This window comes from Stegastes partitus, unplaced genomic scaffold, assembly GCF_000690725.1.
Source record: "Stegastes partitus isolate 25-593 unplaced genomic scaffold, Stegastes_partitus-1.0.2 Scaffold970, whole genome shotgun sequence".
NCBI lineage: Eukaryota > Metazoa > Chordata > Actinopteri > Pomacentridae > Stegastes > Stegastes partitus.
Window position 1 is genome coordinate 114,789 of NW_007578701.1, and position 13,990 is coordinate 128,778.

At 44.0% G+C, this 13,990-nt stretch overlaps 1 protein-coding gene across 9 annotated transcripts in view; it reads right to left on the minus strand.

The window, feature by feature from the left end:
• Nucleotides 1-4,459: 4,459 nt before the first annotated feature.
• Nucleotides 4,460-13,990, minus strand: part of mecom (MDS1 and EVI1 complex locus) — a 132,081-nt gene continuing 122,550 nt past the window's right edge. For all 9 annotated transcript variants that reach the window (XM_008294547.1, XM_008294544.1, XM_008294548.1 and 6 more), the window contains 7 exons: nucleotides 12,254-12,420; nucleotides 11,904-11,981; nucleotides 10,147-10,316; nucleotides 9,017-9,161; nucleotides 6,830-7,075; nucleotides 6,534-6,720; nucleotides 4,460-6,430 (listed from right to left, as the gene is read on the minus strand). In XM_008294547.1, the coding sequence (XP_008292769.1) occupies nucleotides 6,296-6,430; nucleotides 6,534-6,720; nucleotides 6,830-7,075; nucleotides 9,017-9,161; nucleotides 10,147-10,316; nucleotides 11,904-11,981; nucleotides 12,254-12,420 (1,128 nt within the window). In that variant the 3' untranslated portion in view covers nucleotides 4,460-6,295. The remainder of the gene's footprint in view (nucleotides 6,431-6,533; nucleotides 6,721-6,829; nucleotides 7,076-9,016; nucleotides 9,162-10,146; nucleotides 10,317-11,903; nucleotides 11,982-12,253; nucleotides 12,421-13,990) is intronic.

Sequence of the window (13,990 nt, forward strand, 5' to 3'; positions counted from 1 at the left end):
CCACCCGCACCCACTCTCCGGTGTGGCTGATGGATGGCGGAGCGCTCCGGCTCGCCCTGTGTTGTGACAAGCAGCAGATGTTCTCCAATAATGTTTATCGGCTGGGCCTTCATCTTCGGATGACACACACCTGTTTCCAGTCAAACAGGCCCAGAGAGGCCATCCATCCACCAAGCTCTGGGTGGCCACTGCACCGCTGTATCAGTCCGGCACACAGAACCCCAGGTACCACAAAAGAGGGGCTGGCATGACCAAATATATCTGAACGCAAAGATCAATAGTTAGTAGAAGCCAGACCTCGTGTATGTTCAGCACACTGCTGCACCGTTGGTCCTTTTAATGATTTCACCAAAAGGAGCTGATTCAGACATAATTTTGGTTCACTTGAAGTGATGTCAGGACCTCAAAAAGCCACTTTTGTTTTATTGCAGTGAATGAATAAAGATGGTCTTTGTGCTGAAAGACTTCTAGAGGGGAAAAAAAATACTGTTGAATGCATGCTGGCTTATCAGGAGTGAGAGAGAGAGAAAGAGAGGGGTGCAGGAAACTGGCGATGAAATAGCCCGTAAAAGGTGAGATCGCATCATGGGTACTTTTTCTCTGTAATTAAGCATACGCCACTCTTTTGCAAAAGAGATTCTATCACTTTACTGCTACGGCTACACGTTTTAGAGATAATTTCTGCCCCCTCTGCGTTGAACCAGATCTCCCAGAAGGCCACAGTGTTTTGAACTCCAGCTGACAAAGCCGTCTGCCCAGATAAAAGAACGAGAGGGGAAATCATTTCAACAAGTCCTGCACCATTTGTCTGGTTGTTGCCTGAAAAAATAAATGTGAAAATGTGAGGGCTGCAAAAAGATGTGTATCGAGAAACTCTCCCACACTCTGAATCGGTGTGGTGCACGGAGCGTATCTTTGGTTTCGACGTGTCAGCTTGTCTGACCGCATGCCTGGAGAAAAGCTGCATGTATCATTTAGCAGAAGTTATCTTTGTCCTGACCAGAAACTGCATTTGAGGTTTGTTTTATTTAATTGGTGTTCAAACTTAAATATGCAGGTAGGTGCACATTTTTATTTCCACCACCGGGTGGAGCTCAGCGCAGAAAAGAGAAAAACCTCTGAGCAGGAGTTCACATGATTGATTGGTTCATGCTATACTTTAATTCATTTTGATAGTCAAATTGTGTTGCACTGACGCATGTATTTTATGTACAAGTTGCGCCAAATGTACCCAAAGCTTCATCGTTGCACCACTCCTTTAAAAACCTTGAGCTGAAGGCCTGATGAGTTATTTTCTAATCTACTCCACTAGCAAAAGAAAGAGATGATTTCAATAGCAGGCTCCGAGTGGTTCTGCCACCACGCCTATCCTGATTAGACTCGTCATATTAAAACCATGTGCACGTCTGCTCTGCTCTGTCTTGCCCCGTTCCCTGGGACTGTAGCGACTGTCCATCAATAACACTAATGACCCGTAGCCTCCAGGGAGAAAAACAAACAGTGTAATGAAACCGCAGCCTTAAACTCTACTGCTTTCTAAGAGGGAGTAGACAGGGGGGGGGGGCTGCAGAAAAGACTCGGAGATAAAGCAGAGAAGAAGAGGAAGAAGCGAAGGGTTTGTTTGTCCTGGAGGACGCAAACAGGAGGTTGAACTTGATGTGGTGATTTGTGGGAGAAACCCAAACGAAATCTGCCAGCTGTTAGCGAGCACCCCTCTACTGTACCAGCCCACTCGAAGGATGCACCCCACCCCACCCCACGAAATGTTTCCCCTGGTGTCTGAGTCAGCAAGGGTGCCAAGTCAATCAGCGTGAGAGCTGCCAGCTGTGAAGGCCTCGTTTCTGCCGCTCTGGGGGTGTGATGTATGTTCCTGCGAGCGGCCCGGTGGCAGTTACATGCCACACAGGGTTGGCTGGGTGGCAGAGGAAAGGAAGGAAGGGTTGGAGTGAGGAGGAGGAAGAAGAAGAAGAAGAAGAAGAAGAAGAAGAAGAAAGAGGTAGAAAAAAAAAGTGGACGGTGGCTGAACAAGAGCTGTAATGAGGCCTGATGGATTCTGAGGCTGTGCCAGCTGCCCCATTAGCTGAGTGGCTCCGAGCCCCACGAAGCGCTGCCCACAGAGTGCCCACCACCACACCACACCACACCACAGCACACACACACACACACCGTAGGGACGCGGCAGTTCGGGGATCCGGTTCCCTTTGAAACACACACGTTTCACATTTAACTAAAGCAGATTGCATTAACTAATATGCGCTCTTCTGTCCGACTTCCTCGGCTCTTTAAACACACACTTACACACACGTCCACAGCCATGCCAGCCACACTTGGATACACACTGAGCCCTTTATGAAAGGCTGCGGGTTAATGACGGCAGCAACTCGTCCGAACGTGTTGATTAAGTGTGAGAGGATACATGGGTGACATTGGCATGTGCTAATCAACACTGATCAAACCAGCGCACACACACGAGCTGCCAAACTCACCCTTGCACCACTTCGCTGCCCAGGCACAATGACTTTACATACTCTGCTGTCTATTCATAATATTTTGGTGTTCTTTCAAGAGACAGAGCCTTTAGACTTTTGTCAAACAGGAGGCCTTTTTTATGTATAGGTGATGTAATTACACGGGCAATTTGAATTGCAGTGGGAGCAAAATGCTGCAGAAAAGTTAGTTTCCAGACGTAGTCAAGGTATAATTCCTGTTGGTTAAAACCTAATTTAACAGCTGCCTCAGTTGCATCTGCAAAAAATGTGTTGTCTATATTTGGATGATAAAAAATAAAAAAAAAACCTGTACTAATGTAAGTGATTGGAATTCTCTCTGTACTTGTTGTTATTTACAACAGAACGTCTTAGTCTATATTAATGTTAAATCACAGTTTCTTCACTGCTTTCTTCATGTTTTTTCAGTCACACAAGTGACGACCATAAAATAAGAAAAGGACATAGTTGTTAAAGCAGCTTCAGTCAACACACACATATATAAATAAAAAACAAAGGATCAAATGACCATGTGCAGCGTAAAAGAAGTGGGCTGTCGTTAAAAAACCGCTGAGAATTTAAATCCAACTCTGCAGTTCCCTTCAGCCCCACAGAGTTTTATAGTGTCTTTCAGGTCATTGTTTTGGTTTTGCGGCCTAAAGCTTTACTATTTCGTTTCACTCTCACTGATCCTACAGAGTTGGTTTTGGCGGCAGCACGTAGCTGTTGTCAGAGAAAAAGCTACAAAATAAATAAATTTAAAAAATCCACCGATTGATGGGAGATGGTGTCGCATTTAGCTGCTAAAGAGCCATACATTTTCATCAGGAATTAGAGGAGAACAAAGCTGTTAAGGAGACTGGTTTCAATTTGTCCAAAGCCCGGCACAAACCAAATAAAGGTTAATGTTGTCTTATACCACTTGAATTTCTAACTAGGAGTGTGTACGCTAATGTTAGATTCAACCTATCAACTTAACAGGTCATGTAATGTCAGTGTGGTCCAAAAATGAGTCCTCTCAGGTCTCTGAACTAGCAGATACAAATCTTACAGAAAAGGGGTGCAGCTGCTTTACTGCTGACAAAGTCCCATAATCATATCAGCTTGAATTAGTCCACAAGAGTACAGGTGGCAAAACCCATACTCAGGAACAATATTGCTGCCACTTCATTCTGGTCCCGGCCTACACCATCACGACCATCGCTGCAGCTGACCTCATCAAAGCTGGACGACCCATGCTGACCTCATCAACACTGCCTGACCCTCTGTGACCTCATCAAAGCTGGACGCCCCACAGAGCCCCGAGGGCTGACGACAGGCCTTAAGAAAACAACCCATCCATTAGGGTGCCAAGAGCACTGTAAATGTGGAGTGTCAGCGCCAGCCATCTTCACTGTCATGCCCAATTCTCCAACCCCCCACTCGAGCTACTCGCCGGACAATGGAGCTGCTAAACCTCCAACCCTCGCAGCCACAATGTCCGCCCACGTTGGCTGGCAGCAGTGACAGAGGGGGGTGCCGGATGGGGAGGCCTGCTGCAGGATGGGACTCTTATTGAGTGTTTGAGCGATGAGCCAGGTCATCACATCTACCCACCTCATCCATCATGCCCCACAAACGGACACAAATAAAGAGGACACATTCCTGCCTCCGCTCCCACTACCACATTCAAGCCCTCTCCAGCCTTTTCTCTGCTTCCCTCTCTCTATGTGAGCCAAGGCCTCGAGAAAAAAAAAAAAAAAAAAAAAGGAGGACCAGAGTTCAGGCTCTCCCTCACTCTTGGAGGCCATGGGAGCGCCAGAAGAAAGCGCCAGGTGGTGTTCTGACTCATGTCTCTTAGGATAAATTTCAATTTGGGACTAAAATGATGGGCAGCCAGAAGGACTATATGGAGCGGGGAGAGGTGAGGGGAGACGGAAGACAAAGAGCAAGTGAAACATCTGAGGAGAAATAAAGAGAGAATGGGAAACATGTCAATCCACATTGTAGTCCTTTATTTCTTAGTTGTTCCTCCCACAGTATTGAATTGAAATGCATAACAGTTACATTGTAGAAAGCATTAAAACAAAGTACCTCAACTTGCTGATTACTTTTTAAAATCGATTATAAACAAAACAACGACAAAAAACAAACAGAAAAATCTGGTCCCTCAAAACGGGAGAATAAATGAAAAGTAATCTGTTATTTATCATAAGTTTGGCACAAGGGATTAACATGAACCGAACATCACACAAGCTTGCAGACAACCGTAGAAAATGTCAGATACAGATCTTACCAGACCAATCATGCGCTTATGAAGAAATTATACCTGGCTTTTTTTTTTTTTTTTTCTTATTCATTCTTTATAATGTTTTTCATTTTTTACAATTGAATCATTAAATTGTCATAGAAAAAAAACCCTAAGTAATATCTATTCATCGACTGGTTTCATTAGTAGAATAAGGAGTGAATTGTATGTTTAATACTATCCGGCACTCAAATGTAATCTACAAACCCCATTGAACTCTGGGATAGGCCCGGTTTTAGGAATCTCCCCTTCACCTGGGCTAAGAGCAGTGCTATTCAGTAAACAAACTACAGTTTGCCAAGAAATAAATACAATTCTCAAAATACAACAGCAAATAACAACAACGACACCAACCAAAAAAATGAAAACAAAAATCATGATTGTCTAAAAATGAAAGACACACGAGCATGGAGTAGCTAACGACTAGCATTCAGGCTATTTAGTGGTATTGTCGGTGGACTAGGATGGATTCAAGAGTTTTGAAAAAGACATATGCCCTTTACAGAACAACAATTAACTTCAGCACTGGCTACTTATCTCAGTAAAAAAAAAACAAAAAAAACAAACAAACAAAAAAAAAAAAACGTGTTTTTCTTCTCTTCCACTAAAAAGACAATCTATTTATATCCTTTCACAGATAGCGCAGGCGGGCAGGATGGAGTGCAGTGGAGAACAGTTGTTAGACACTTGTGTACAGTGCTATGATTGTGCAGACACACGCAGCTATGAAAACGCAGATCGGAAACTGGCCTGATTTCAGTTTGACAATTACTTTTTTTTTTTTTTTGTAGTTTTTTCCCCGTTTGTTCTTCAATGACTTCAGTGATATTAAAGCGCTGCTAGTGCTGTCCTTACATGGAGCGGTTTTTCATTTGAACCAAGGTTGCTCGCTCCACCTTTCAATTTTTATCATCAAGTACATGTATTTATGAGAAACACCTGTGGATCTCCGGGGGTTAAAGGGAATTCTTGTTCTGGTTCTTATGCTTTACACACAGTGAAACATTCTAGGCTGAAACCAGCTGTCTTAGAGACACAACCAAACTCACTCTAAAATGTCCTCCTCACCCCTTCTATGTGCTGGCCAGTCTAGCAGTGACACATCAGCACATCCACCTTCCGTATCTATCAGCTGCCTTTGCTGTGCAAAACATAGAAATTCAGAAGAATAAATACAGCTATTATTACTTTAGAATTATTATTTTCACCACATCCTGGTTGGTGTAAGAAATCAATTTTAAGGTCTCAGAGGGACATTTTGCTCTCTATCTGCCAGAAGGTTTTTTTTTTTTTAGGGGTCAGGTGTGGGGCTGGGCTCTGCTTGGACAGTGACCCTGCTTTGTGTGTAAGGCAGTCAGATGGGCCGTGGTTCTGCTCAGCAGTCACTCTGTGGACGATCAGGGGCCCCTGCAGATTAGCCCCCAGCAATGGACTCCCAGTGCCATAGGTAGATCAGGGTCAGGAGGAGGGAGGAGGAGGAGGGGGTTAGAGAGGTGAAAGATCAGGCGCAAAATGGGCGTCATCATACGTGGCTGAGGGATTGGATGGCACTGGATTCAGCAGCAGCCCGTGCCAGACTGTGCCACATGGTAGCTGGGGTGTGGGTGGCTGGGTGGAGAGAGTCCTTTTCAGCCAGAGACAGCATCATGGCATACGCCTGAGGAAGCAGAGGGTGGGTTGCACTTAGCTTTCAGGCTTAAATACAAATATATAAATACATATATATATGTGTAGGCAAACAGTGAGAACATTTCTGTTACCTGAGACTTAGATTTCCTAAAGAGCGGCTGTTTGACTGCCTCGGTCAGAGAAGGAGAGCCAAATGATCCATCGTCCTCATCTCCATCCCCGTCACTCAGCTCGCTCTCGTCCAGCTTGCGCATCTCAGAAAAACGATGAATATGATCCAAGGCCGAGTAGCTGCTCTGCTCCTCCTCTTCCTTATACCTGCAGGTCAAGCAGAATTAAAAATGAGGCATCTTCAAAATATTTTCTGACAGCACGGCATCGTGCTCGTAAAGGCGGTTTTAGACGTGCGTCCTTGTATCAGACGTACCTCCTGGGAGAGGTTTTACAGCTGAGGTTCAAGTCGTTTTGCACACTGAAGTCCATTTCATCTTGCATGATGTCATCACTGAGGTTGCCAGGAAGCACCTTTCCTTCCGCCTTCTCAGCGGTGTTGCTATTCTCTTCTCCTTCTTCTTCATCAGCGCCTAGCTCCTCTGCTTCCTCGTCTTCCAGGTCACGTGACCCGTGGCTGGCCATCAGTGGCTTCTCCTCTTCAAACGGGCCGCCGTTTAACCTGCAGACCAGGAACATGAATTAGATAAACACAGCTGGATAATGCAGATGTATAATAAAGAATGAATAACATAAGTGAGAGCAACCCTTTTAGCTTTACTTATTGTAAATACATTCCTTTGTTGTTTCAGAAAATATATGGATTCTTCTTAAATGAGTAACATAAAGAATAACACACTAAGCGAAGTCTGTACTTTCGGTTGGTACATGCATGATTTCGTTTTTGGTTCTTCTGAGAATACTTTCCAGATCTATACAAAACGGCAGAACATATGGGACAGAAAGCAAGAAGAGGTGGATCTGAGGCAGAACATGGCAGCTGGGATTGAGCAGAGCCGGAATCCCGTTTGTCATCGAGGCTTTGGGGCCCCTTTGGGCACAGCAGCACTGGGCTGATCAGCGCAACACTTAAATGGAGTGCTCTGCCTCTCTCCTTGTTTATTTTCCCGACTATCTCGTATTCATCTAATAGGCAAAATATTTAGCTGACAGCCCCATTTGGTGGGAGAGTTATGAGAGTGCTGCCAACCGGCCCATTCCTCCATCCCTGTGGAGGGAGAGAGGGCCAGCTATCCAAACTGCCTGAGTCTTAATCTGTCCCTCTGTCTCAGCGCCACAGGAAACCACCATTTGGTAAATCATCTGGAACCACATTAAGACTGATTCACTAATTACACTCTGGGACATCTTTCGTCAGCTCCCAAAAATGCCATTTCTTGCACAAAGGATTGAGAGGCTGAAAAGGGAAGCGGGAGAAGTAGATGGACAAGAAACAAAACACATCAAGCACAACACCACATAATTATAGGATGTTTATAAGCAAGATACCTGCATTTGAAAGGAGCATATTTGAGCATAAAGAAGGGGGGGGAAGAGGGAATTTGTGCGGATTAGATTTTAGCACATCAAGGATTTGCATTGCTTTGCCTCGTTTATCAGCGGCCGATAATACTGCGCTTTCAACAGAGCCCCCACAGGAACGGAGAGTTCGGGGCAGAAGAGGTGGTATTCGTGCCGTGCTCGGCTTGCACGGCTGCGTGGAGGAACTAGCTCCATAAGAGAGAGCGAGAACTCTGTGATTAAGAAAACAGATTCGCTAATTACGCTTTCAAACGTGGTAATTTGCTGGGGATAAAGTATCTATCAGAAGTAGTCAGGAGCGCAGCACTTTGAAAGGAAACACAGGCCGACCCTTTGACCCCACCCCCTCTACCCTCTTCCTGTAGGCAGACATGTTGGTTCCAGATGTGGTGGTCTAACTGCTGCACTCCCCCCCCCTCGACGCTCTGCTTCCCCCTCCTTCCCTCCCCTCCCTCCCCCGGTCTTGCTCTCACAAGCCTTCTGCACAATCACGAGTCGGTCTGCGAGATCTCTATCTGGCTTTTACAATCTGTCCTGTGATCACACCAACATGAGGCGCAAGAAAACAAACTTAGAGACCTGAGCGGACCTCTCAACTGCTATCTGATCTGATCACAGCTACAAGAATTTATTTGCATAATGCTCAGACAAAGTTGCATGGATATCTTTTTCCTACATGTGGCCCGAAAGCCATAAAGACCTTCACGTTTCCAAAACCTGCGATTATCTTAAATGTCATTACAGATGATTGCTCTCTACTCAAGACTTTGGACTATGACGCGATTATTAACGAAGGCTGGCTGGGTGGTATGAAAGTCTGGAATAGGCTGATAGCAGCTGACCCACTGTTACATGTATCCAAGGCCTCTGAGTCCATTTTGAAGCCAGCAATGGTCATAAAGTTACAGTATTTCCTAATTTCAGATACACTAGCAAGCATAGTGTTATAAAGAAAATCATCATGTATCTAATTTTCTGTCCCTCGTGGTCGAGAAACACTGATTATTAATGACGTGCATCTTCTTGTTTAGCTGAGAAGATATAGATCTGCACAGGAAAACAGAATTAAAACTGCGCTTACCCTTCTTCAGAGGGGTCCGGTGATGCCTGGTTCTGGCTTGTGTTGCTGATAAAATTTCTTATTTCATTAAAATAAGAGTCTTCTTTGTCATCCAGTATGGCACTGCCACTGTCCAGTTCTGACTGTGGGGACGACATTGCAGTTCCTGCAGAAACACAAAATATTACAGTTTTGATTTGTTGAGATATTTTACTGTGATTACCTAAAACAATGATCATTTGATCCTTTTGAATATCCCATAGGTATCTTGAAATAGAAATACATTCTCTTCACATTGTACTGCAATGTGATGTCTGTATCTGCTGCTTAAAGTGATAAAACAAAGTAAGTGAAATCCAGTTTTTCCTACTGATGTAATCATGGACCCATTACATCACAGGGAAAAACCTGGATTGTGCATCGTGTTATGCACATTTCCATTGAATACTCCATGAAATATTTGGTATCTTTGGAGACCTCAGGACCCTGGCTACAATTTGAAATAAAGCTATGTGAGATTTAAAAATGCTTGGCTGCACCAAAAGCATTTGTAATGATACACTTACCAAAGTGTCTGCGAGGTTTAAGAGGTCACGGTTTTATTACGTTCGAGAAATAGCTGTTCTGCCTGACATTTTTCAGTCTATTATTTCTGCGTTGTGTGTTAGGGAATGTATTGTTTATTGCTTAAAAGTGAAAGCTTGGCTGATAATTGATTTTGTATTTGATAGATTGCACATTGTGTCTGATTGAGTGGCAGCCTCCTGCTGCTGTCGGCTTGTGGCCAGGTGTCACTGCTCGTTCTGCTGATTCAGAGCCAGAGTGATGCAACCTATCAAACCCATGAGCTGTGAGTTGTGCTGCTGATGAAAGCAACTCATTCAAAAAATATTTTGCGTGGTTGCAGAGGTCGATGACAGATTTATATAATTTAATTTCTCAGCCTCTAAGATCCTCTCCAATCATGAGTAAATTATGTTTTATGTTGTTCAGCAGAAGGATTTATGAATCTGACAAACCAGCAAAGCAGCTCTCGTTTTCGCTGATAAAATATGGAAAAAGGGGGAAAAAAATGCTTCAAACAGTAGAGAAAATTAAAATTTTTTCTGTCATGCAATAAACCTCTACATTCTACAAGACTTGCTTCTCACCTGACAGGTTGCCGTTCTCGTGCTTTTTGAGGTGACGGTCCAGGTTGGTCTGCTGACCGAAGCAACGGTCACACAGGTGGCACTTGAAGGGCTTCTCCTTATTGTGGATGTTGCGAATGTGACGCTGCAGGTTGGAGGAGATGCTGAAGGAACGGTCGCAGTATTTACACCTGCAGAAAAAGCAGAGGAGGCCTTTCACTTAAACCATTTGAAATATCAAACGAAAAAAAAAAAAGAAGCTAAATACAACAAAAGCTGCAAGTCATAAATACAACTGCACTGCATAATGAATCAGGAACCTGCGGTTTGTTCTGTGGGAAACATAATGGGATGCATAATGTATGACACACATACACACACTCATACAGACAGTCCCAGCAGTCCCGCAGTCCCAGACATGATGGAGGAGCTTGTTTAAGGTGAAACAGCTCTGCCTCTTATCTCCAGCCAGCGCAATAAAATTGCATTCTTCTCTCACAAAATAAGCACGCAACAGATTTGGTCCTAGCCCTGCAAAATTAGGGGCTCTTGCCAAGTTTCTTCATGCAAAATTATACGAGAAGATTACATCTTTTCTTCTGGTGGAATTAGCTCGCTCGATTGGCTGTCCCTCAGGAACCCCTCGGTTATCTCCACAAAAAATTACAATAAACAGCGGCGATCTTTAATGGCATGCCAGCGTGTAGAGTGCAGGCTATCAGGCTGGGGCAGTAGAGGCCTGCATCTGTCTTTCTCTCTCTCCCCTGTGGTCAACAGGCCTCCACCAAACTTTGGGCCAACATTCCTCTACCTTAGTAACTACAAAGCCGAGCAGTGCTAGCCAGGGTACACTCATTATCCAAATGTAGTAAATGTGCAAAATTAATTTTTGCATGTGTGCCGAACTGCTGTTGCATTGTTACTTTTACTTGTACCTCAGAAGCACCTGGAAAAATGTGCTGTGCTGATGTGGTGTGGAGGCCGAGCGGGGAGACTTTGACAATGGTAACCAAAGTTTTCCAAACACAAAACAAAATTGCTAAGATTAGTGTTATTACCATGATTCCTGAAAAAAAAAAAAGAACTTAATCTTGTGATGGCAAAAAAGCCTTACTCGGTGGGGCAAGTAGCCAAAGCCTTGCAGATCACTTTGAGCCTGGTCTCATAAGCACAAGAGAAATGACCACAGCTGCCGGGTCTGGACATCTGCCCATGCTCCTCATCACCCCAATTTTCACCAAACTTCCTCCCTTCCTCTCAGCTCTTTTACTCCAATCCCCCCCTCCCACCACCTCCTGTCGCCCAGGCGACGGACACCATTTTTCATCAGGCAAATTATTTAGCAGTAGGATAATTATTCCAGGCTTTTATGGCATAAGAAAACATACATAAACTCCGTTCTAAATGTAGACAAGTAATCCCTGGGAAAACATCCACACGCTGTTAACAAATGACCGGCGTCTGTCTCTGCGTCTGCTTGAGAATATGCTGTGCGAAAGTGTTTGCTGCTTTCACTCACATTTGTAATGAGGGAAAAAGCAGTTCTTCATGGGGGAGTTAATGTGCTATTGCGCAAATCAAATAATGCGTCTCTAGAGTTTTGTATCGAGTGAGGAGGATTGGAAGGAGGGATGCTGACAGCAGGCGAGAGAAGAGGATGATATGCAAGCAACATGTTTCTACAGGACTCTTCTCCTTTATAACAACCCAGTGACATGAACAAAAAATAAAAACCAACAACCTGCACACAAAGAGTGAATGTGGCTCTGTAGTCGTACCTATAGGGTTGCTCTCCTGTGTGAGTCCTGAGGTGGCGGGTCAGGTTGGCAGAGCGAGGGAATATTTTTCCACAGTATCTAAAAAGGAGCAAACAAACAAAAAAAAATTATAAAGTAATTTACTGTAGCTTTCGAAAAAGATCAGGAACAGGAATTCTTATTGTCACTTGCTTTGAGTAACACATGCCCATATAAAAAATACAAATACCAACAAAAACACACACCTGTTTCAGAAAAGATTTACAAAAAAGCACTCAGAGAGCAATATCAAAACTATTTTCCAAAGAGGAATGGTAATTTATGACGGTTAAAAATGAGACAATACGTGCCACGGGAGTTGCCGTAGTTACCTGCATGTGTAGCGCTCCTTGCCTTTGCGCAGCAGCGTCTCTGGAAGTGCAGAGGGTGGAGCTCTGAAGTCAAACATGGAGGGAACGGAGCGCAGCAGGTCACCAGACTCTGGCTTCAAGGAGTTGAAGGTTTCCAGCTTCTCTGCCATGTTCTCAATAGCCGTCATCTGAGGAGACAGAAGAGAGGCCGGACGGAGTGAGTGCAAATGTGCAATATCCATTTATACTGATTGTTTAGCATGGCAGAGTCCAACGTGCAAATCAAACAAGTGATGTATTTTCCCAGTCTTAAAAGCAGGATCGTGTCACTTATGAAGTGTTGAGATTTTAGGATTTTAAAGCACAATGGAACATTGAGTAGACACTTGAATTCTGTAGGTAGCCATGCGGTTATGCTGCAGGATGTGTTTGTATGCTTTTTAAGTTTCTGGTTGCAGGATGTAATACAATGCAAAAAGAAAAATGGAAATAATGGTTTAGGCCAATACAGCTATAGTGGTGGATACACTTAAGGACGTGCAGAAATCACACACTTTTACATTTGCTGTACATTTCTTGGCATTAGGCACAAATATCAAATATTTATGGCTTTGATTCAGATTTATTGTTAAAAGTTTCTCACTGGTAATACGACTAATACTTGCTACACAGGTTTGTTCATATTTTGTTTGATTGATGTGCCTTGTTTACAGGCGTCGTACCAGTTGAAAAGAAGTGAAACAGGTATTGGGCGAATTCTTATTATGACGTTCATCAATGATTCATGCATCACAAGGTCAAATCCCTGGTTTATGTGCATGACAGGTACATTTGACACTGATTCATAACTTTGTTATAAAACAAAAACCAGTATGCTCACATTCAGGGTCATTGGTTAACAGGTGTAGAGCTGTGAATGCTAAATGCAGCCAAGTCTCATATATACATATGTAAAGTAAGATAAACACAAACAAACACACAGACGCACACATACGATTAAGGACTGCAGCCAATCTGCTAATGAAGCTGAACATTTACTTTCATCAGATACTCTCAGAGGAGATATGTCTGTGCATGTGTGTGTATGTATATGAGAAACTATGAGCTGCACGGTGGTCGTAGTTGATTAACTGCCTTCAATGTGTGTAAAAGGGAAAATATATGTATGTGTGTGAGAGAGAGGAATGTATTTGTAATGCATTTTTATGTGCAGGAGTGCGCGTGTGTCCAAAACGCCTGTGCTTACAGGGCACGTGCAATGTATGCGAGCGCGATTGTACGTGCTTAGTGTGTATCTGTGTGTTGTCAGATACGTGTCCGTCCGTATGTGTGTGTGTTTGTATGTGTGTGTGTGTGTGTGTGTGTGTGTGTGTGGCAGAGGAGTGATTCATGTCCACTGCTGGGCTGTAAACCATTCTGTGCACAATGCGGGCAGACAGCACATTCGTCAATATGAAAGATGTTGACATTACTGATCAAGGGCCAGACACGGGTAATAATGATATCGCTGTGCTGAGAGGGGCGGGATGGGGGAGGAGCGGGGGGCTGGAGGGGGAGTGAAGGGAGAACTAGAGGGAGGGGCGGGGGTCTCAGTAGGCCGCAGGGCCTGTCAGCCCATCTCACACAAACACACACACACACGCACACACACACACGCAGACATACACACACGCACACACACAGGAGTTCCTTTCCTTTTTTTTTAAAGGGGCCACACAAATTTGCATTATTTTGCGTGTATTGAATTTTCAGCCTGTT